This window comes from Elephas maximus, chromosome 21, assembly GCF_024166365.1.
Source record: "Elephas maximus indicus isolate mEleMax1 chromosome 21, mEleMax1 primary haplotype, whole genome shotgun sequence".
NCBI lineage: Eukaryota > Metazoa > Chordata > Mammalia > Proboscidea > Elephantidae > Elephas > Elephas maximus.
Window position 1 is genome coordinate 70,686,222 of NC_064839.1, and position 24,787 is coordinate 70,711,008.

Here is a 24,787-nt window from a genome sequence, read left to right on the forward strand (position 1 = left end):
AAAAAAAAAAATTTTTTTTTTCACAGACAAACTTAAAAGGGAAACAATTCATATTTGTCCCGAAAAACAAAATGTAATGTTGTCATCATAGTGTTGTTCTCTGTCTTATAAAAAAAAAAAATGTGGGGGGATGAGGAAATTTATATACGTGTCTTCAACATGTTTTATGTAAGTACAATATTACGTGCATTGAACAAATGTGATTGATTAATTGAACAGATGTCTCCTGTGTGGTGTTGTGGGAGAATCCGAGGATACTTCATATGGAGAAAATGAGATCCGTATGTGTAGAAATTAGAAAATAGTGCAAGACAGAATGAGTTAACAGATCCTGAGTACCTGGGAGTCATTCTGGGAAACCTCATTGAGGGTGGCTTCATGGAAGGCTTGAGGGTTTTTTGTTTTTTTTTTTTAATTGTGCTTTAGGTGAAAGTTTACAGCACAAATTAGTTTCTCATTCAAAAATGTATACACAAATTGTTTTGTGACATTGGTTGCAATCCCATAATGTGTCAGCGCTCTCTCGGTTTCTGCCCCGGGTTCCCCATGTCCATTTTCCAGTTTTCCTGTACCTTCTGCCTTCTCATCTGCATTTGGGCAGGTGTTGCCCATTTGGTCTCCTATACTTGATTAAACTAAGAAGCAGGTTCCTCACATGTGTTCTTGATTGTTTCATAGGCCTGTCTAATCTTTGGCTGAAAGGTGGACTTTGGAAGTGGCTTCAGTTCTGAGTCAGTAGGGTGTCCGAGGGCCATAGTCTTGGAGGTTCCTCCAGTCTCTGTCAGACCAATAAGTCTGGTCTTTTTTCAGTGCATTAAAAAATTTTTTTTTCTACATTTTTTTCCTACTCTGTGCAGTACCTTCTATTATGATCCCTGTCAGAGCAGTTGGTGGTGGTAGCTAGAAACCATCTAGTTCTTCTGGGCTCTGGCTGGTGGAGGCTGTGGTTCGTGTGGTCATATGTTATTTGGACTAATATTTTCCTTGTGTCTTTGGTTTTCTTTATTCTCCTTTGCTCCAGATGGGATGGGACCAATAGATATATCTTAAATGGCCGCTTTCAAGCTTTTAATGTCCTAGACGCTACTCACCAAAGTAGGATGTAGAACATTTTCTTTATGAACTTACACAGTTGACCTAGATGTTCCCTGAGGCCTTGCTCTCCAGGTCTCAGTCCCAGTAACTCAGTCCTTCAAGGTGTTTGGCTATGTCTGGAAGCTTGTATGACTTTGCCTCGGTCAAGTTGTACTGACTTCACCTATATTGTGTTTTGTATTTCTCTTCACCTAAATTAACACTTGTCTACTATCTAGTTAGTGATTTCCCTTACCTACTCCTTTCTTCCCTTGTAACCATCAAAGATTTTTTTTTCTGTATATAGACCTTTTCTTGAGTTTTTGTAATAGTGATGTCATACGGTATTTGTACTTTTGTGATTGATTTATTTCACTCAGCATAATGCCATCCAGATTCATCCATGTGGAGAGGTGTTTCATGGATTCATCGTTGTTTTTTATCATTGTATTCTATTGTATGCATGTACCATAATTTGTTTATGTATTCGTATGTTGATGGGCACTTAGGTTGTTTCCATCTTTTTGCTATTGTGAATAATGCTGCAATGAACATGAATGTGCATATGTGTATTGGTGCAATGACTCTTATTTCTTTAGGATATATTCCTAGGAGTGGGATTGCTGGAACATATGGTATTTCTATTTCTAGCTTTTTAAGGAAGCACCATATCGTTTTCCGTAGTGGTTTTACCATTTTACATTCCCTCCAGCAGTGCATAAGAGTTCCAGTCTTCTCATAACCTCTCCAGTGTTTGTTATTTTCTATTTTTTTCATTAGTGACCGTATAGGACAGAGTAGAACTGCCCCATAGGGTTTCCAAGGAGTGGCTGGTGGATTTGAACTGCTCACCTTTTGGTTAGCAGCCAAGCTCTTAACAACTGCACCACCAGGGCTCCATTTTTTTGGTTAGTGCCAGTAATGTTGGGGTGAAATGGTATCTCATTGTAGTTTTGATTTGCATTTCTCTAATGGCTAATGACTGCGAGCATTTCCTCATGTGCCTGTTAGTCACCTGACTGTCTTCTTTCATAGAAAGGCTTGAGATTTCACAAATGATTCGTAATGAATAGCAGTCAGATAGGCAGAGAAGAAGGAGATGACTTTCAAGACTAGAGGAATTAATGTAAGCAAAGATTTAGAATGAGCCTAATGTAAATAGAAGATAGTGAACTGGCGAGCCTAGTCACAGTAGGTGCTTTTTCCAGCCGTGCTTTCCTCATTTGTAACTTAGAAGTCATCATATTTACCTTTGTAGATTTTTGTGAAGAGTAAGTGAGGTAATGTAACAAGTGTTCGCAAAGCCATCAAATGCGCTTGACCACTGTAACACCGTCCATTTGTTTTCTTAATAGAAAATGGACTAGATCAAGTAAGGCTAAATTTGAGAAAATACGTACTATGGTAGACTGTTGGTGCAGGAGAGCTAAGGTAAAAACAGTTTTTTTTACTGGCTTTTTTTATTTTTGTGTGGTATTTGTCTGTTAAAAAAAAACTGTAATTAGTTGATACTTTTTCTTATCCTAGATAAATATTCACTTTCACAACTACTTTTGTATTCTTTCTTTATTTTTTAGTAATATTTTGTTGTGTTTTCAGTGAACGTTTATACAGCAAATTAGGTTCCCATTTGACAATTTCTACACAAATTGTTCAGTGGTATTAGTTCTTAAGGTAAAAAAAAAATTTTTTTTTACTCTATTTTAGATCACAGTTTATGGAGCAAATTAGTTTCTCGTTAAGCAATTAACACACATACTGTTTTGTGACATTGGTTGCCAACCTTAGAATGGGTCAACGCCCTGGGTTTCCCCATTACCAGCTTTCCTGTCCCCTCCTGCCTTCTTGTCTTTGCCCTTGGGTTGGTGTGCCCATTTAGTCTCATTTTATTTTATGAGCCTGTCTTATCTTCGGGTGAAGGGTGAACCTCAGGAGTGACTTCAGCACTGAGTTAAAAGGGTGTCCAGAGGCCGTACTCTTGGAGTTTCTCCAGTCCGTGTCAGGCCAGTAAGTCTGGTCATTTGACACTTAGGGTTCTAGGATTGACGTTTGTACCTGTTTTATTTAGTTTTCCAGGGGTTTGCTGTAGAGGGATGGCGTGGTGCTTCTGTCTGTAGCGCCATGTTGGCTCCACCCTTCCACTAGGGTAAATTTATGAGCTGATGAGAAATATTCTACAGTAATCTAATAATAGACCAGTTTAGAGTAGGAGATGGAATCTAGAAAATCCTACACATCAGCTAATAGTTATGGTTTTCGTTATAAATTATTGACAACATTTCTCATATTTACCTGCTTGTCCAACTTTGTGGAATTATGCTCATTAAAATCTTTTCTTTTTTTCCCCTTACAGTTTGATAAAGGGAGACACAGCAGCCAGTTTGCCAATCATCAGCTATTCTCTTACTTCATATTCGCCTTATGTAGCAGAACTTCTGATGGAATCCAACGTAGAACTCATAGCAAAGAATGACTTGCGCTTTATAGATGCTGTCTATAAGGTATTAGTTTATGAAATGTAATTATTTTAGAAGTTATTGGTTGGCTTGTGAAAATTAAGTGTATGTAGCACACACATTTCATAGTATTTGTGTATATATTTATCTCATTTAAATGTAGCCCCTTTTGAAATCAAGATGCAATTCAAGTTTGCTTTGTAAATGTTTTATAGTCTAATAAATGTGGCAATTGATAAGCATTTGTCATTGGCTATCATTTGCTCTTTTTGTATCAAATTTTAGTAAATCAGTAAAATTTGGTACACTGGCAGAAATTAGAAAGAAGTGTGATTTTATTGAATAATATTTGCAGTTCATAGGATTATGAGTTAATTTAATTGTTTGTAAAAAGTAATTAAAACTTACTTATATGTAAAGTTTGCATCTTCTTTGAGGTCTGAGTCCCTGTCTTATATTGTTTCTACCCTAGTATCTATACTTGTCTATACGTTTGGTGAATACATTTAGTCTCATACTGATTAAAAAAGAATCGTATTTTTATTAATTTTTGCTCAAGTACTATGGCTTTCTAAAACTTTTTTTTTTTTTTTTAGTGATAAAGCCCATTTATCGAATCCAATCTTTTTTAAAAAAAAAGTAGAGTTGCACTGGATGAAATGGGAATTTTTATATGTAGGGTCTTTGCTTAATCTTCCCTTTCTTTGCCTCTAATCCCCGGAAACCTCCCATGGAAGCCTAAGATGTACTTGCGAAAAATCCCAGGATTCCACAGAGTATATTTTAAAAACTATGGGTCTAAATCTCATTTTCTTATTTCACAAATGAGGAGCTGAGACTCAGAGGCCAACTGACTTTTCTTAAAAAATTACATAGTGGATGAATTACCAACAGATAGAATTATAGTTTTCTGATATATCTGGTATAGCATTCTTTCTTCATTAGTGAGTTAAGGAGTTTTTCTAGTACCTATGAGGATATTTGGGCTTTTTAATGATGATCTGCAGTGAAACCTGTGAGAGCTGGAACTTGACAGGACTGCCTTGGATTTCTGGGTCTCACATTTTCCACCTTCGACAGGGTGCAGTCTTAACGCTTTTCCATTGCTCGTTTTCTTTTTCTGACTGGTTTCTGCCTCATACAGGTTCTGGCTTTTGTAGGTTTTACTGTATAACTTTCCATGTCTCTTGGTAGCCATCTATCCTCTGGTAGACCCCTAGCTACCTGTTTTTTTCCCGGCTATCTCTTCTTCCTGGTCGTGGCTCACACCATCCCTGTGAACGTCTTCAGTATCCTTTAGTTAATAGCTCAGTGCTCCTTTTCCTTTCAAAGATGGCATTTGCCAGGTGGCTGTTTATCATTTTGGATTTTAGAAAGAAATTGTACCTAGTTATTACATCAGTCTGTTCCCTCTTTACAGCTTCTTCGTGATCAATTTAATTACAAGCCAATTTTGACAAAAAAGCAATTTCTTCAGTGTGGGTTTGCAGAATGGAAAATACAAATTATTTGTGATATTTTGAATTTTGTGATGAAAAAGCACAAGGAGTTGAGTAGTCTTGAGAAGGTAATTCTGTGAATAGATTTTAATAGTAACTTAAGCTAAGTGGCCCACTATCTTAATGTATAAAACCAGTACCCTACACAGAAAATTCACAGATTTGGGTAACCTGACAAAGCTTGATGTTTGCTTTAAACACTAGTGGCTTGTTTTTACACATCTGTGACTTGGAGCTGCTAGTCCTTAAATAACAGTTCAAACATAATACATTTTCAGCACTTCTTAGTTTTTAGAAGCCATACAGTGTCATTATTGTCTCATTACTTGATAGTCATGAGCATGTAAATGGTAGTAGAATTTAATGTCCCTCATGTCTTCACACAAGAGTTGTTATTCTAATACATTTTTTTTTTTTAGACTCCATCACAACAGAGAAAGAAGATTAGTTTTGGTAAGTCAGAGCCTTTGGATAGTGAAAAAACAGCTACAGAACCTGTCGGCATTGATGTCACTGGAAGGTTTATGACTTCAGGAAAGGTATGGGAAAAAGAAAACGTGTCATGCAGTTTGAGGAAGAGTTATCTATCAATTAGTCCAGTATACAAGCTTCACGTTGCTGTCTGGCACCTGGCAGAACAGTCTAGTCAGACATTAGAGTGTAGAGACTTTTTAAAGATGTAGGCCATATATTTTTCTGGAGAACGTTCCTGAAGTTATAAGAAGAGGGTAGAGATGCAAAATTGATCCGGCTTTCTCTTTGTATTTCTAATTCCTAATTCTGCCTCATTTCTCAGAACGACAGTGACTTAGGAAGGTTATGCTGTGTGGTCATTTACATTTGCTGTTAATGACATATCTGGTCTTCGTAATAGGTAGGAACGTAGGAAGAACCTACCGTTAATAATGGTAATAGGTTATGATGATTCATTTACATACATTCATATTTCTATAACCAGGAATATGAATTATGCGATAACTGATAGTGCCTAAACCTGTAATCTGGTTTTAGATTAATGTTTTAGGTATTTTCTCTCATGCTGATAGATAGATATGCTTTGATCATCTGTAGCCAAATGCATCCAGTGCGTTTAGAGATACAATTTGTCTATCTCCAAAGGAGACTGAAGTCAAAAATATTATTTTATAATCATAAATGGACTTTCAGCTGCCTTCCATCTGGAGTAAACCCTTTCTGGAACTGAAAGATGGGACCAGATGAATAATCAGTGTGTAATTAGAGAAAAAATGTGAATAGTTTCTGGCTGAAGTAAAATATAGAGAATTATTTCTGCTTTAATTCAAAATACATGAGTTACGTTCTTACAATTATGAGTTGATATAACTAAATGTACTTTTCAATCTTTATTTCATATTGGGGCTGGAGGGTTATCTTTATTATCTTAACAAAGGGAGATTCAAAATTTGAAGATATTATACTTTATTATTTTAAAACTGGGTTTTTATTTTAAAACTGGGTTTTTATTTTAAAACTGGGTTTTTATTTTAAAACTGGGTTTTTATTTTAAAACAAAGAATTTTTTTGTTACCTATCAAAATGTAATGTTACGTCATGTTTGAACTATCAAAAATTTGAAAAACTGTTACAAGTTCTCAGATTTAGAAACGTTTGAGTCAGTAAGTATATTTCTTTGCTTACAGGCAAAAGTTGAGATAATACTAAAGCAAATTGTCTGCCTTCCCAGTGCCTTCTGTGGAATACTGTCTATGACTTCTGTATCACGTATATTTTGATAGTGCATATGTGGGCTGTTTGTGGAACGGGAAGTAGGCAGTAGAGTCCTGCATAAATGCATAGTTTGACCTAATGCCTTATTGTAAAGACTTCCCCTTTGTCATTGTTAAGTATTTTTTCTAAATAGAAAAAATAAAATAAATGGGTCTTAAAGAGCGACTTGATTATTTCTATGTGGATATTATTTCAGAAGCTTTTTTCCTAACTTTTTTATTATGGAAAAATTTCAGATACCACAAAAGTACCCCTCACCCAGTTTCAACAGCTTCTCAACTTGTCGCTCATCGTGTTTCATCTTTGTTCTAACCACCTCCTGTGATATTACCGCCCGGCACAAAACGGGAACATTTTGAAACAAATCCCACATATCACTGAATAAATATTTCAGTATTTTTTCTAAACTATAAGAATGCTTTTTAAAATTATATTATAATTTTATCACTGCATGTAAAACATAGTATTAATAACTTACCTATTAATATGTATATATATCATATGTGCTAATTTAAACATTTGTGAATCATAAAAGGCAGATGTTTCTTTTATGGAATTTACTACTTGTGTGTTTAAAATAATTGTGTGCAAAAAACATTGAAGCAGCTCTTACATATTTTTCTCCATGCAGAAAAAAGCTGTGGTGATTCGTCACCTGTATAACGAAGATAGTGCTGACATTCCTGAAGGTACATTAAGTACCGTGACAGATGCCAACGAAGCCTTTGATGTGTCTGACATAAAGCCTCCTGAAATAAAGATACCTGAAATGAAGGCCCCTGAAATCAAGTCCGAGCAACAAGTAAGAATTTTGGACTTCTTTAACAGATGGCCAGTATTTCTTACTTTGATGTGATTATTTTAGTATCTAAACTTTGGAATATTTCTAGCTCTCTCAATTATTTATCCTGACATATTACTTATGTTTCTGTTACTTCACAATCTGTGAATCTTCTTGAGTATAATTCAACAGAGCTTCTTTGCCTCTTAGGTTACAATACTGGGCTAGGTGCTGTGGGTAATGCAAAGGCGAGTAGGACATGATGCTTGCCTTCAAGGAATTTAGTCTAGTAGGAAGTAGTACCTGGCACAGTGGTTAAGAACTCGATTGCTAACCCAAAGATTGGCAGAGCTGTTGCCGTAGAGTCGATTTCAACCCATAGCGATTCTATAGGACGGAGTAGAACTGCCTCATAGGATTTCTAAGGAGTGGCTGGAGGATTTGAACTGCTGACCTTTTGGTTAGCAGCTGTAGCTCTTAACCAGTACGCCACCAGGGCTTCAACGTTCCGTATATTAATAAATGGAAAAATATGCACACCGCTGCTTTTTTTTTTTTCCTTTTTGGGTCCTTCTTTTCTGTCTCTTTTAAAATACTGTTTCTATTAATCTTTATTGTTACAGACCCCGTTATAGTGTTTACTCTCTAGTGCTTCTCTTACACCTGCTGCTTCTGTCTTTCTCCTATGTCTGACTTCTCTATATCTCTTTATACAGTCGGCATTTATCAAAACTACTGCATGGCCATTGGGCTTATTTCCTGTGAGAAGGCCAAATGAGAAATCTCAGTGCATTTTTTGGTCATTTCCTCTTAGCTTTGTGCTAGGTGTCATCACAAGAAGGCAGCTAGTGCCAGTTTTATCGTACCACCTGCTGTTGTTCCAAGGGCGTTTGCAGATTAACTCACTCACTCCTCAGAAGGAGTGCACAAAGGCCCAGAGCTTAGATGAGCTGGTTTACGCAGCCAGCAGTCTGCCTCCAGAGGCAGCACCCCCAGCTTCCGTACAGTACTGCCTCTTTTCACTATTGAAATAACACGATGGCAATGGGAATCCCTGGGTTTTAAGGATTTCAGTTTGTGTGTTATTGTCTTTAACCCTTCTGATCATTGTAGGATGTGAAACTCGATTCTGAGATTGCTGGACTACAGACTGTGCTTGCTGAATGTCAAGAAAAGCTGAAGCAGCTTAGTGGGCTAGAGAGTAGGATAGAGTGTTTAGAAGAAAAAATGAAAGGAAAAGTGACAGTAAATGAAAAGGCCTGGACCAATCTTCTAAGTCGTGTCACTCTTCTTGAAACAGAAATGCTTTTGTCTAAAAAGGTATTTTCCTGACAGTTATAGAATATCTTAGATACAATAAAGTATTTCCTTTATTCATTGTTATGTGTATATTCTTTTGGAAGTGCTAAATAAAAGAACATTCAGGAATGGGAGAGTTTCGTTAAAGTAACGTCCTGCTTACCTACAGCCTGTTTTGTTGTTGTTGATGTGGCTGCTGTTTTTACTTTATGAAGGAAGACAACCTGCCACACCTGTAAATTGAGCATTTAGAGCTGTTAATACTACTTGAAAGTACTTAAAATGTTATAAGACAATGTTTGACTTTCTGTATGAAAATCTCGAAACTATTATTATTTTATATCCTTTATTAGTACAAATGGTATGTTTTACAGGGTAAGGGAAGACAAATATTGGCAGGAGAGGAAAAATTAAGATTATAACTCTTATCTCCTCTTCTCACTTGCCTCAGTTATATTGTGAATTACATAGAAACAGTTACTGAATTTGCTGTTGCGTTGTCAAATTTCTTTATTTACTTAGGATCGCAACATCTGGTTTACGTTTCCTTTCTAGAAAACAAAGTAGATTAAAAGAAAAACTTACTATCTGATTTCACATTTAAAAGATTGTTTCTTGTACATAGGAATATTTATGTATTGTTTAATAAATAAATTAATTAAACGTTATGCCATCTTTATACTTTATGCTTGGCAGTAATAATATTAAATGATATTTTTCTTATTTTATTCTAAATATTAATAAACTATATCATTCCAGAATGATGAATATATAGAGTTGAATGAAATGAGTGAGGACTCTGCTTCTAGTAGGCACATGGATCATCTGAGTTGTGGTAAGTTCTTAACAATATTGGTACTGGTGGTATAAGGAGTTTGCAGAGAAATGACTTTTATGGCTATGTAGTAATTTTAATATTCTCCATCCTGACTTTTTGGGGAAATTGCAAAACTCCAAGGAACAAAGAAGACATGAACCTACAGACTACTGAAGCCAAGGAAAGCTTAAGAAGCCAGCTCACATAGAGTGGTTGAATAAGTTAGGAACTTTTAGAGATGTTCTACTCTTTTAATTGCTCAATGGTCTACCGTAATACAAATAAACCTCCAAAATTTCTAATTTAAACTTAAGTAGTAACTTTTTCCAATATAAATATTAGAAGAAAGAGAAGAAAACACATTCGTCACTAAACAATAAAGTCTTATAAACCCCTTACATTTAAACAATTCATTGATCATGATAAAGTGAGCAAATCTGAAATTAGGCCGGACTTCTCCGTATCACTTGACTTCACTAGGGTATGGACCTTTTCAGTGTGACTGAGCAACAAGGATAAGAATTTCTGGTCTGTTTTCCAGTGGCAGCTTTTTTTTTTTTTCCTCTCTTAAATAATTTATTCACTGTTTTTTTTTTTCCCCTCCCTATTAAAAAAAAAAAAAAATTTTTTTTTAAGTGTTCATTCCCAGAGATGAAATGAGTTTTAGGAATATAAGGTATCAGATACTGGCTTTTTGTTGTTGCTGTTGTGTTGAAATCTCTAAATTCATGACCCCTCTGGGTATTCTAGGCATGGATAATATATAATTTACAGAGAGACCTGCAGCTTTCATCTTCTCTTCCCTCTAAGTTTCAGACCTTTTTGCCCTGAGGGGTGATTTGTTTGCTATGGTTTTATCACTCGTCTAGTCCAGAAGCCTAAGCAGACTTCTCCCTGTCTGGGTTACATGCTTCTGGGAGCCAGGCACGTGGGCTCTTCTTGTCTTGGGGTGTTTTCTGCTGTTGCCCTGTACTAGAAGAAAGGGGAGAAGAGGGACCAAGACAGACCCAGCTGGTTATCTTAAGGCCAGAGGTTGAAGGCAAAGGCTTATAGACCAGGTGGGAAACTAAAAATTCTCATGTGCTAGTAAAAGTGGTGGTTGGATGAATGGGAATAAGGAAGTGGTGCAGTGAGAGGAGTTATACGTGTTAACCTCTCAAAGCTTCAAGGACAAAGGCACGGTTAGCCCAGGGATTGTTCACGAAAGACTGGATCAACAGTTAACCGAGCTATAACCATCCAACAGTAAATCAGCCATTGAAAACCCTACGGTTCTATTTTGACACCCAAGGGGTTGCCCCTGAAATTGACTTGATGGCAGCTGGTTTTTTCATTTTATGCAATACTCTACTGTGGTTTGTCTTTGAGTGTCTTTGGGTGGGTATGTCCTCTGAGATGGAACCAATTCACAGGGTCTCTGTGACTCCCCTATCTCTGTCTTTGTCTCTGTTTCTCTTTCTGAGGAAGGTGAGTCGAACTGTGAGTGGCCTAAGGAGAACTGGGGCTGTGGTTAGTTCTTTTTTGTGTGTGTGCTTTAGGTGAAAGTTCACAGCTCAAGTTAATTTCTCATACAAAAATTAATACACATATTGTTTTGTGACATTAGTTGCAATCCCGACAATGTGACAGGACATCTCCCCTTTCCACCCCAGATTTCCTCTGTTCATTCATCCAGTTTCGTCTGTTCCTGCTTTCTCATTCTGCCTCTGGACAGGAGCCACCCATTTGGTCTTGAGTACCTGATTGAACTAAGAAGCCCATTCCTCACATATATTATTTTTTGTTCTATAGTCCTGACTAATCTTTGTCTGCATGGTTTCAGTTCTGGGTTAACAGAGCATTCGGGGAGCCATAGTTTTGGGGGTTCCTCCAGTCTCTGTCAGACTAGTAAGTCTGGTCTTTTTATGTGAATTTGAGTTCTGCTCCACACTTTTCCCCTGCTCTGTTCAGGACTCTCTGTTGTGTTCCCTGTCAGGGCAGTCACTGGTGGTAGCTGGGCACCATCTTGTTCTTCTGGTCTTAGGTTGATGGAGTCTCTGGTTTATGTGGTCTTTTAGTCTCTTGGGCTAATATTTTCCTTGTATCTTTGGTTTTCTTCACTCTCCTTTGCTCCAGGTGGGATGGGACCAATTGATGCATCTTAGATGGCCGCTTGCAAGGTTTTAAGAACCCAGATGCCACTCATCAAAGTGAGATGCAGCACATTTTCTTGATAAATTTATTAGGCCACATGACTTAGATGCCCCCCAAACCGTGGTCCCCAGGCCCCAGCTACTCTGTCCTTCAAAGTATTTGGATGTGTCCAGGAAACTGCATAGCTTTTGCTTTGGTCCAGTTGTATTGACTTCCCCTGTATTGTGTCCTTCTCTTCACTGAAGTTGATCCTTGTATACTGTCTAGTTAGTGAATTTTCTTCCTTCTCCCTCCCCACCCGTATAACTATCAAAGAATGCTTTTTTCTGTGTTTAAACTTTTTCTTGAGTTCTTATAATAGTGTTCTCATACAATATTTGTCCTTTCGTGACTGACTGATTTCACTCAGCATAATGCCCTCGAGATTCATCCATGTCATGAGATGTTTCGCGGATTCATCATTATTCTTTATCATTGCACAGTATTCCATTGTGTGTATGCACCATAATTTGTTTAGCCATTTGTCTCTTGATGGGCACCTAAGTTGTTTCCATCTTTTTGCTATTGTGAACGATGCTGCAATGAACATTGGTATGCATACTTTCTGAATCTTGTATTTTTTTTATAAACAAAGCTCTGAATGAATTCTGCCTTGTATCTGTGCTTAAATCATATTTGTCCAGTTGAGAACTAATTAAAGTTTTAAATCTCTAGATGTTTAACGTCATTAAATCTTTCATCCCTAATGTATGTAACAATTTAATGATAACAGTAACGACAGTACATTATAGTACTAACTGTATGCCTGGCACTTTTCTAAATGCTGTATTAACCGATTAATTCTCATAGCAACCCTGCAAGATAAGTATATCCGTACTTTACAAATGAGGAAATTGAAGTACAAAGAGTAACTATGACAAAGACCACACAGCTGTTGAATGGCGGAGCAGGTTGGAATCCAGGCAACTTGGCTCTGAAGTATTCTCTCAGCCACTGCAGATTTAGTGCACATGCTGATTTCATCGTACGGAGAACAATTTCGGTGATTAGGTTATAAGATACAACCAGTGTTTCAGGCACTAAATTTAATGTAGACAGCAAAACTCAAATTTGGTAAAAGGTTGACTTCCCCCCCCCATTTATTATTCATTTATTCCACAAATAGAAACTAGACTCTAAGATCCTGGAGAGCAAGAGCTTTATTTTGTGGACTTATTTGTCAAGTACATCTGTATTTCACTGTGTCTTCACTACCTGCCTATAGTTGAGTTCAAATTTTTATACACTGAAAGAATGTTGAATGCTTATTATTTGCATAATATTGCCTTTTTCAGGCTTACTTTTGCATGTTTCAAGCCTAATATATTCCTTTTTTTTTTTTTTATAATTGTGCTTTAGATAAAAGTTTACAGGGAATATTAGTTTCCCATTTGGTAGTTCGTAGATAAAGTGTTCCATGACATTCTTTGCATTCCCCACAATGTGTCAGCACTCTCCCTGTTTCTGCCCTGGGTTTCCCATTTCCTTTTGTCCGGTTCTTATACCCCTTCCTGCATTCTCATCTTTGCTGTTGGGCAAATGTTGTCGTTTTGATCTTGTATAATTGATTGTTCGGAGGAGCACATTCCTCTCAGGTGTTACTGCTTATTTTATGGGCCTGTCTATTGTTTGGCTGAAAAGTGGTCACTGAGAATGATGTCGGTTCCAAGTCAGAAGGGAGTCTTAGGCCATAGTCTTGGGATTCCCCCGGTTTTGTGAATTTGATTTTTTGTGTTACATTTTTCTCCTGCTCAGTCCAGGACCCTCTGTTGTGATCCCAGTCAGAGCAGACAGTAGTGGCAGCCGGGCACCATCTAGTTCTTCTGTCTCAGGTTGTGTAGGCTGTGGCTCATGTGGCCCGCTAGTCCTTTGGCCTAATTGTTTGCTTAAGCCTTTCATTTTTTTCACTCTCCTTTACTCTGGGTGGGAAGAGACCAATAGTTGTATCATAGATTGCTCATCCCAAGCTTTTAAGATCTCAGATGCTACTCACCAAAGTAGGATGCAGAACATTGTCTTTATGAACTATGTTGTGCCAATTGATGTAGCTGTCCCCCGAGTCTATGGTCCTTTGATGGCACAATGGTTAAGCTTTTGGCTGCTAACCAAAAGGTTGGCAGTTCAAATCTACTAGGTGTTCCTTGGCAACCCTATGGGGTCACTGTGAGTTAGAATCAACTTGATGGCAGTGGGTTTGGTTTGTTGTGTTTTTTTTTCATCGGTGATAATACATATCTTCTATCTAGTTATTGATTTTCCTTCTCTTTTCCTCCCATTCCTGATAACCATCAAAGAATTTTTTTGTGTGTGTGTAAACATTTTCTTGTTTTTTTAAAAAAAGAGTGGTTTCATACAGTGTTTGTCCTATTGTGGTTGACTTATTTCCCTCAGCATAATGTCCTCCAAATTCATCTATGTTGTGAAATGCTTAGTGGATTCATTGTTATTCTTTATGGTTGCATAGCATTCCATTGTATGTATGTGCCACAATTTGTTTATCCATTCATCTGTTGATGGCCACTTAAGTTGTTTCCATCTTTTTGTTATTATGAATAATGCTGCAATGAACATGGGGGTGCCTATGTCTATTTGTGTCAAAGCTCTTATTTCTTTACGGTATGTATCTAGGAATGGAATTGCTGAATTATATGGTATTTCTATTTCTAGCTTTTTAAGGAAGCACCAGACAGTTTTCCATAGTGGATGAACCATTTTACATTCCTTCCAGCATTGTATCAAAGTTCCAATCTCCCTACAACCTTGCCAACATTTGTTATTTATTTATTTATTTTTGATTAGTGCTAGTAATGTCGGGTGAGATGGTATCATGGATTGAATTGTGTCCCCCCAAAATACATGTCAACTTGGTTAGGCCATGTTTCCCAGTATTTTGTGGTTGTCCCCCATTTTGTGATGATAATTTTATGTTTAAGAGGATTAGGGTAGGGATTATAACACCCTTACTAAGGTCATATCCTTGATCCAGTGTAGACTGTGAGAGAATAAATTTCTCTTTGTTAAAGCCATCCACTTATGGTATTTCTGTTACAGCAGCACTAGATGACTAAGAGAGGTGGTATCTCATTGTAGTTTTGATTTGCATTTCTCTAGTGGCTAATGAATGTGAGCATTTCTTCATGTGTTTGTTAACAATTTGAATGTGTTCTTTGATGAAATGTCTGTTCATATCCTTTGCCTGTTTTTTAATTGGATTGTTTGTCTTTCTGTTGTTGAGATATCGAAGTTTTCTATATATTTTAAAGATTAGACTTGTCTGATATGACGTGGCCTGAATTTTTGTTCCCAGTCTAGGTTCTCGTTTTACTCTTTTGGAGCCTTTTGATGAGCATAAGTATTTAAATTTTAGGAGCTCCCATTTCTAGTTCATCTTCTGCTTTTTTGTGCTTTTTTAGTTTCATGTTTGGTATTCTGTTTATGCTGTATATTAGGGCTCATAGTATTGTCTCTATTTTTTCTTCCACAATCTTCATAGTTTTAGGTTTTATACTTAGGTCTTGATCCATTTTGAGTTAGTTTTTGTGTATGGTATGAGGTATGAGTCCTGTTTCATTTTTCTACAGATAAACGTCCAGTTTTGCCAACACCGTTTATTAGACTGTCTCTTCCTCATTTAATGGACTTTCGCTCTTTGTTGAAGATCAGCTGTATATAGATGGATGGGTTTACATCTGGATTCTCAATTCTGTTCCATTGGTTATGTGTCATTGTACAAGCACCAAGCTGTTTTGACTACTATGACTGAATGGTAAGTTCTGAGATCAGATAGTAGGAGGCCTCTTCGTTCTTCTTCTTCAATAATGCTATATTTGTCTGGGGCCACTTTCCTTTCTGTATAAAGTTGGTCTTTAATTTTTCCATCTCATTAAAGAATGCTGTTGGAATTTGGATCAAGATTGCATTATATCTACAGATCAGTTTGGGTAGTACTGACTTTTTCATGATGTTAATTCTTCCTATCTGTGAGCATGGAGTATTTTGCCATTTATGTAGATCTCTTTTGGTTTCTTGCAGTAATGTTTTGTAGTTTTCTTTATATAGGTCTTTTACAACCCTGGTTGGATTTATTCCTAAGTATTTTATCTTTTGGGGGGCCATTGTAAGTGGTATTGTTTTCCTGATTTCTTTTTCAATGTTCTTTTTGTTAGTGTAGAGGAATCCAACTGATTTTTATATGTTGGTCTTGTATCCTGCTCCTTTGCCGAATCCTATTAGTTCCAGTAGCTTTCTTTTGAAATCTTTGGGGTTTTCTATGTATTTGATCATATCATCTGCAAATAGGGATAGTTTTACTTCTTCCTTACCAATTTGATTGTCCTTTATTTCCTTTTCTTGCCTTATTGCTCTAGCTAGGACTTTCAGTACAGTTTTGAATAAGAGTGGTGATAAAGGGCATCCTTGTCTGGTTTGCATTCTCCATGGGAATGCTTTCAGTCCTCTGTTTAGAATGGTGTTGGCAGTTGTTTTTGTGTAAATGCCCTTTTTTATGTTGAGGAATTTCCTTTGTATTCTTATTTTGCTGAGTTTTTTAATAAGGAATCGGTTTTGGACTTTATCAAAGCCTCTTCTGCATTGTTTGAGATGGTCATGTGATTCTTTTGTTTATGTGGTGGACTACCTTGATTTTCTAATGTTGAACCATCCTTGCATACTGATATGAACCCCACTTGGTCATGATTTTTTTTTTTTTTGATATTCTGTTGAACTCTATTGGCTAGAATTTTGTTGAGAATTTCGGCGTCTGTATTCATGGTGCAGTGGTTAAGAGCTTGGCTGCTAACCAAAAGGTGGGCAGTTCAAATCCACCAGCCACTCCTTAGGAACCCTGTGGGGCATTTCTACTCTGTCCTATAGGGTTGCTATGAGTCAGAATCGACTCAACGGCACCTAACAGCAACAATATTGGTCTATAATTTTTGTGTGTGGGTGTCGTGTTTTTGCCTGGCTTTGGTATCAGGGTAATGTTGGTTTCATAGAATGAATTCGGGAGTATTCCTTTTCTGCGCTCTGAAATAGCTTGACTAGTGCTGGTATGAGCTCTTCTCTGAATATTTGGTAGAATTCTCCAGTGAAGCTATTTGTGCGAGATCTCTTTCTTTTTTTTTGTTTGGAGTTTTTTTTAATTACTCTTCAATCTTTTCTTTTGTTATGGGCCTGTTCAGTTTTTATACCTCAGTTTGTGTTAGTTTAGGTAGATATTATATTTCTAGAAAAATACCCATTTCCTCTAGGTTTTCAGATTTGTTGGAGTAGTTTTTCATAATACTCTGTTATAATCCTTTTTAGTTCAGTTGGTTCTGTTGTGATGTCACCCATCTTATTTCTTATTTGGGTTATTTGCTTCTTCTTCTGCTTTTCTTTTGTTAATTTAGTCAGTGGTTTGTCGATTTTATTGATCCTTTCTAAGAACCAACTTCTCGTTGATTCTTTCTGTTGTTTTTCTGTTCCATTTATTTCTGTTCTAATCTTTATTATTTCATTTCTTCTCGTGGCTGTGGGCTTCTTTTGCTGCTCTCTTTCTGTTTGTTTGAGTTGTAGGGTTAATGTTTTGATTTTATCCCTTTTTTGGTGTGTGTGTTTATTGCTATAAATTGGGTCTGAGCACTGCTTTTGTTGTGTCCCAGAGGTTTTGGTATGTTGAGTTTTCCTTCTCATTTGATTCTAGGATTTTTTTAAATTTCATTTTTTATTTCTTCTGTTATCCAGTGGTTTTTAAGCAAGGTGTCATTCAGTTTCCATGTGTTTGATTCCCCCCCCCGCCCCGCCCTTTCTCTTCCTGTTAATGATTTCTGGTTTTACAGTGTTGTGATCAGAGAAAATGCTTTGTATTATTTCAATGTTTTGGATTTTATTGAAGCTGGCTTTGTGGCCTGTAACATGGTCTATTCTGGAGAATGATCCATGTGGAGTGGTTGCTGCTGTTGATTGGCGTGTTCTCTATGTGTCTGTGAGGTCAAGTTGGTTGATTGTGCCATGTAGATCTCCTTTATCTTAGTGAAGTTTGTTTCTAGTCATTCTGTCCTTCACCGAAAAATGGTGCATTAAGTTTCCTACTATTACTGTGGAACCGTCTATTTTTCTTTTCAGTGCTGTTAGAGTTTATTTTATGTATTTTGGAGATTTGTCGCTGGATGGGTGTATATTTATTATGGTTATGTTCTCTTGGTGGATTCACCCTTTAATCATTATATAATGTCCTTTCTTACCTTCTATTGTAGATTTTGCCTTAAAGTGTATTTTATCAGAGATTAATATTGGCACTCCTGCTTTTTTTGGTTATTGTTTGTTTGATATGTTTTGTCCATCCTTTGAGTTTTAGTTTATTTATGTCTTAGTGTCTGAAGTGTATCTCTTGTAGACAGCGTTATAGATGGATCCTTTTTTTTTTTTTTTAATCCATTCTGCCACTGTCCGTCTCTTTGCTGGTGCATTTAAGCCAATTACATTCAGTATAATTAACTGTAGATATGAGTTTACTGCTTTCATTTTTTTGTAGTTTGTTCCACTTAATTTCCTGTGCTCTTGGCATGGGTGGCTGGATGGAGAATTGGGCACTGCCATTCCACAGGTCCCCAGCATCAGTGGCTGAGTGGAGAGGTGGGTGCCATTAGTCCACAGGTTTCCAATGTGAGTGGCTGAGTGAAGGGGCAGGCATCACTGGTCCATGGGCCCCTAGCTCAGGGGGCAGGGTGGTGGTGGGTGTCGCTGGACCACGGTGGCATGGGATTGGGGATGGATTAGGGGGTTAGGGGGGCACTGCAGATTCATGGGCCTTCAGCATGGGGGGCGGCTGGAGGAGGCGTAGTGGGTGAGGTGAGCACGCTTAACTTTGGCAGGGTAGGGAGCACTGCTGCCTGGCCCTGGATGTGGGTGCAGAGTTTCTCCTGCTTGGCTGCACCAGGTTATGGAGGCTTCGGCTGGGAACGCTGCCTGCCTTGTCTCAATAGGGCCACGTAGTTTCAGCTGTTATGGTGCGAGCAGTCTATAATCCTCTGTGTCCACTGTTTTTATACAGTCTCTCCTTCTACTTGGCACTTGGTCCCATTCTTCAGCTTTGCCTTTGATACTTAGGGTTCTAAAGTTGTCATTTATATCCAATTCACTTGTTTTCTCGGGTCTTTGTTATAAGAGGGATGTTATGAGGCATCTGACTATGCTGTCATCTTGGACCACCCCTCTTAATATATTCTTATGTTATTGTAGGACATGCTTTTAACCCACTTGTGTAAACATATAAATCAGCCACTCTGCTGGGACTTAGAGCGATGAGCAGATAGGGCATTACCGAAATGGAGTATAGATGACGAATAAGGTGAATGTCTTATAATCTGAACTGCATAAATTAAGAGTCAAATTTATAAAGCATTACATATGCATGCTACTTGGAGCCAGAGTTTGATTTCACTTGAATGCAGAGAGCATTACTTCACCACTTTAATTTTAGAAGGAGCCCTGGTGACACAACACTTAAGCCCTCAGTGGTTCTGTGGGAAGAAGAGCTGGCATTCTGCTTCTGTAAAGTTTATAGCCAAGAGTACCCTATGGGGCAGTTCTGCTCTGTCACATGGGCAGCTATGAGTCAAAAGTGACTCAACAGCACCTAAGAACAACACCTCCACCCCTATTTGACAGATGAGAATGCTGAGTTTGTTATTTTCCGAAGTCACATGTTTTTGTTCTGAAATAATGTAAGATCATATAGGTTAGTAGCAAAAATCTTTCACAATGTTGAGTACCTACAAAGGAGATATTCAGCAATTTAGGAAAGAGAACACTGTTTTTAGCCAGTTGTTACCAGTTTCTCAGTAGGAAATTGTCAAAGTAGAATACGTATTTGAAAACCTGAGTTTAAAAGCAATGTTTTGACGTTAAATGCTACTCTTTACAGTTCCTTTGTAATAAGTATAATTGATCAACTACTCTGTGTACTTTTTGCAAGACTCTTAATTACATGATACAGTAGAGTTGTCTGATGGTGAATGTGACAGAATTTGAAGCTTTAGAATCATTATAGATATATGAATAGCTAGTGATGTTACTAGGTTTTGAAGTGAAGTGTTGTGTTCTGTAATTTAGCTGTAGAGGAAGATTTGCCATCATTTCGCTGAATGTGTAAAATCTGGATGGTAGAAATGGAAAGCTGCTCAATTCTTTGGAAGTAGAAAACTGGATCCTAAATTCTAGGCATGAATTTTTACATATGTATCAACTCAGAATATTAAATGTTTCTTGATTTATAAGAAGTTTCCATAGTCAGTTTTAGGAAAAATTGCCAACTGACACAGAACAGTCTTGAAAAAGTTGTGAAATGCTTAGGCATTGCTGGATGAAAACATCTTGACAGATTTTTTGATATTCAGTGTTTAATATAAATGCTACCACTTTAAGAAAACAATATACATGCACCAGTAACTTATTTTTAAAATAAGCATATTATTGTTAACTTATCTCTTTTTTCAAACTGATTGCTGTCATGATAAAAATAATAATTGCCTTCAGTCATTTTTATTGGCCAATTTTTAACATCCAGGCCAGCATCTTAAAAGAATATTAAAAACTCAGCTTGGATCTCTACCAGTAGCTATTGTATACTAAAATAGTACATTTTTCTTCCATGTATAAATAAAATTTTAAAATATTTGACTGCATCATGAAGGGAAAAGGTAAGCTAAAAGTTATTTTCTCCACAGGTAGGAAAAGCACAGAGGAGAGGCCAGCAAGCCTTCCCCTGTCCTCTGGGTACAGTACATCATCATCAGATTCAACTCCCAGAACCCTGACTATCAATAACTGCGATCTGAAAGGTAATTCAGAGGTAAGGAAAGCTGGCAAGTGCTTAGATAGTTTCCTTTCTAAGGTCAGGAGAACAAGCAAGTATTAGTTTTAGTTGTATATACTACTGGCAAGAAAAATAGTGAAACTGTACATCTTAATCTCTCATAAAAATGCTTTCTGATGAGCAAACAGTACTTACTGTAATGTTTTAGACTGTGTTTTGTGTGTTCAGGGTCCATCTTTGATAATGGTTGACTTTGAGAAATCGCCTAAATTTGTTGCTTTTTAAATTAAAGGAAACAACAATCCAGAAAATGGAAAGGATGAAAAAAATGTAAGTAACAGAAAGGGGCAACAGAAATTTATTTCTCCATAGGGAGTTGTATTGGATTGCAGTAAATATAGCATGTGCATATGTGTTTCAAACCTCAAAGGCCTCTCAATCAGGTGTGGAATTTCCCTCATGACCCCAGTGGATAATAAATCCACCTACAGTTCTGTGTTTGTGAGATGAGTCACTGTTTTTCTTTCTAACAAGTGATGTAAAACATTGTTAATGCAATTAACTGGGGATTAAAGAGTGCAGAGGTTTTTTTTTTTTTGGTTGATAATCCAAGAGTATTATCTATCTTTCATAACTTATTTATCAAAATATTAGTAATATATACTTAGAAATTTTAAATATCATTGATGTATTGCTAGTCTTTTTCGGCAAGTTACTGGTAATACTAAAAATGCTACTCCTATCTAATACAAATATGAAGTTACATATGATTTTTTTAAGGAGCAATTCAGAAGAAATACAAAATGAAAATTGTGTCAGGTTATTATGCAGCATAGTACTTAAAAAAACTAATATTCTTTTGAAATTTTAAAAGTACTGAAATAATTTATGCTTTAAAAACTAAAGGCTCATAATTAACTCTAGTTGTTTTCCCCCTTGGCCCATGGTATATTTAGTTTATTAGTAATAACTATACCTGTAAGTAAGAACAATATTCAAATTTGTTTTAGGCTCAAAAGCATAATTTCAGGAACTTAACTCAAATGTTTAATTATGAATTTCTTTTTACTTAACATGAGTTTTTACTATATTTCAGGTTTGAAGAAACTGCGGAGTTATTGAAATGTCCAACTAACTAAATGGAGAATTATCTGCAGGACCTTCTCTAGGACGTTGACTGTTGTACATGTTATGTATTTTAAGAATTATATCTACAATTTTAATATACTGCAACATTTTGATTAAGAATTTGAATTCCATCTGGTTCATGAGTTTTGTCATTCAATAATGAATAAATAATTTTTTTTTTATGACTATACTACTTTACTGTATTTTACTTTTCTTAGGAAAAACTTCTGTTCCAGTACATTTCTTTTACAGAGTGAAGTCATTACAGCACTGTATTTTTGTGTTGACATTTGTTGGCAGTGTGCTAAGTAATATGTTTTTTAAAGTACAGACTTGAGGACCATGGTTTACATCCTGTTGGAAATACTCCAACTGGGACTTGCATATTGTACCCAGGAGGCTCTCATACATACCATCTTGCCATCTGTACTTTTGAATGCATTGTAATGAAAAGTTAAATATGCTCATTGAAAATTAAATAAAACAAAAACACAGTTATTTCATGCTTTGTCAACAAGGAGCAACACATTTTCAGTTAACACTGAGAAAGTAAGGGTGTGATTCTCCTTTTGTGTTGGGAAGTACGTCTGAAAGTTCACAGTGAGAAACGTGTTGAGTATTTTAGTGCTCTATTCTGTGACACATTTTAAGACCAGCAGCACAGACACAGATGGTTGCCGTCCAGTATTACTAGATACACAGGAAGATTTTTTTTTTTTTAATGATGGGAAGTTTTAAATTTTGGTGGGGGAGAAAAGAGATGCTTATGAAAGTCTTACATGAATTTAAATCAAAAGACAAAAGAAAACATTAAAAAAAATTACTGGATAAATTATCTTTTTAATTTTATAAATAAAAAATAATAATGTTGATATGTTGGGTAATCATCAAGAAAAATTATTCCACTACTTGGAAGGAAAAAGAAGAGGTTTTTAAAATTCTGATACAGATCATCTGATTACATTTTATTTATTCATCTGTTTATATTATATTTATGATTATACATACATGTGTATAGTTGGGTAAGTGTGACTTTTAAATTCTGAACTTTTGGAAAGTTAGCATATAGAAGCATACAACCTTGAATTTTGTAGAATTTCAGTAAATATTTCTAGAGTGAGTGAATCTTGTCAGCATTATCTTTTCGTTTGCAAAAGAGGTACATTTATATAAATCGAGAGATTACAGTTAGAAAAATCATCAGTTAATGTCTAAGATGTCAGTACCAGCATGGAATTATAGCACCACCTTGTGGTTCACACGCCAGCATTTTACCTTTTATTAAAACAAGTGCTTTCTCGTAAAACACAGGAACATAGTTTTCATTTTGAAAAATTCAATTCTGATTTTAAAAAAATAGAAGTGGGAGAAAAAAGAAAAAGTAAGTCTCCTTTTCTTTTCCTTTATATAATGTGCATATACACACAATAAGAATTTTGAATATTGCTAATCTATATTTAGTGTGCAAAATGTAGATTTTATTGAAAATATAGTAAAATATATCTTATATATGTTATCAGGAAATTTGGAGTCCAGATTTTCTTAAACTTTTCTAAAAACAATCTTTTATCTAACAACCAGGAACTAAATAAAAACAGCTCATAATAACATCTTACATTTACACTTACAAAGATTCTCACTGTTTTGACAACATAAACTTTGGAAAGATAAAGCAAATTTTGATTTTGTTGAAGTTATTGAAGGGCTAGCCAAATCATTTATTATTATCTTTTGTAAATAGTAGAAAAAATTATTTTATCTCTTACACAATGTGGTAAATGATTTATAACCATAAACTAGCCCTTTTTGATTAACTTGAAGGTCCTGAGAATGTGAGGCAGAGGTTTCATGGATAGAGTATCTGGAATTATATAATAAATCCTTAGTTAACTGCAATTTTCACTAGCTGCATCACCTTAATTCTCTTATAAACTGGATGAAAAAGTGTTTATCATATGACTAACAAAGGCATCAGCAGCTTATGTGGCCCTATTTGTATTATACGCTGTATAAGTCTTGATAGAAATCATATAGGAACACCGTGGATAAAAGCTTAACCTTAAAATACTAATCCAACAAGGCTAAAAAGAAGTAATGTCAACTATATAAAACATTCTAGGCAAAGCTAAGGACTATTAAAAAAAAATTCTGTTGTGTTGTCTGGTTTACTCTATCATTTTTAATGAAATGTTTTAATATATAAAATGTTCCCTAAAAAGAAAAAGACTTTGGAACTGTTTAATGCTATTTATTACATACAGCTTTATATCGTTGACAGGCACTTGGGGATGCATTAAGAAGTAAAAGAGCCTTGTCAATTTTACAAACTACAAGACTTTTGAGCTCAAATAACATTATAGCTTTCATTTTGCTTTTTAACAATCCCCAGGTTTGTCTCTCTCCTTTCTTTGAAGCTAAAGAGTTGGAGGTGGTATGAAACTTTAAAGCTACACTAAAAAATTAAAACTTTAATTGTTGTGTCACTGAGCTTTAGTAATGTTTCTAGAGAAAATGGCAGGTTTTTTATATTACCCAAAGAGTAAAGACAACAGGAAAACAAGTACTGATAGCAGAACAACACTGAAAACATGCAAATTTATTTGGAAAAGTCTTAAAAATATGTATTTTATTATAATTTATGTTTATTTTTAATACTTGTAGCAGGAATAGCAGGAATAAAAACCCATGCCAAACCATCAAGTTGATTCCGAATCATAGCGACCCTATAAGACAGTAGAACTACGCCATAGGGTTTCCAGGGAGCATCTGGTAGATTCGAACTGCTGATCTTTTGGTTAGCAGCTGTAGTTTTAACCACTATGCCACCAGGGTTTCCTATAGCAGGAATGTTGTTGTTGTTAGGTGCCGTCAAGTTGGTTCCGACTCATAGCGACCCTATGCACAACAGAGCGAAACACTGCCAGGTCCTGCGCCATCCTTACAATCGTAGTTATGCTTACTAGCAGGAATAGGTATATATATTTGTGTGTGTGTTTATCTTTTTTCTCAGAAGTC

At 36.1% G+C, this 24,787-nt stretch overlaps 1 protein-coding gene across 12 annotated transcripts in view; it reads left to right on the plus strand.

The window, feature by feature from the left end:
* Nucleotides 1-22,535, plus strand: part of CEP44 (centrosomal protein 44) — a 33,008-nt gene extending 10,473 nt beyond the window's left edge. For 9 of the 12 annotated variants that reach the window (XM_049863982.1, XM_049863983.1, XM_049863988.1 and 6 more), the window contains 9 exons: nucleotides 3,428-3,575; nucleotides 4,951-5,097; nucleotides 5,449-5,568; nucleotides 7,410-7,580; nucleotides 8,673-8,879; nucleotides 9,618-9,693; nucleotides 20,556-20,680; nucleotides 20,937-20,974; nucleotides 21,741-22,533. In XM_049863982.1, the coding sequence (XP_049719939.1) occupies nucleotides 3,428-3,575; nucleotides 4,951-5,097; nucleotides 5,449-5,568; nucleotides 7,410-7,580; nucleotides 8,673-8,879; nucleotides 9,618-9,693; nucleotides 20,556-20,680; nucleotides 20,937-20,974; nucleotides 21,741-21,783 (1,075 nt within the window). In that variant the 3' untranslated portion in view covers nucleotides 21,784-22,533. Of the gene's footprint in view, nucleotides 1-2,429; nucleotides 2,506-3,427; nucleotides 3,576-4,950; nucleotides 5,098-5,448; nucleotides 5,569-7,409; nucleotides 7,581-8,672; nucleotides 8,880-9,617; nucleotides 9,694-20,555; nucleotides 20,681-20,936; nucleotides 21,225-21,740 lie in introns of those variants that run through there. The other 3 variants (XM_049863993.1, XM_049863992.1, XM_049863991.1) reach the window with 3 other exon arrangements.
* Nucleotides 22,536-24,787: the final 2,252 nt, after the last annotated feature.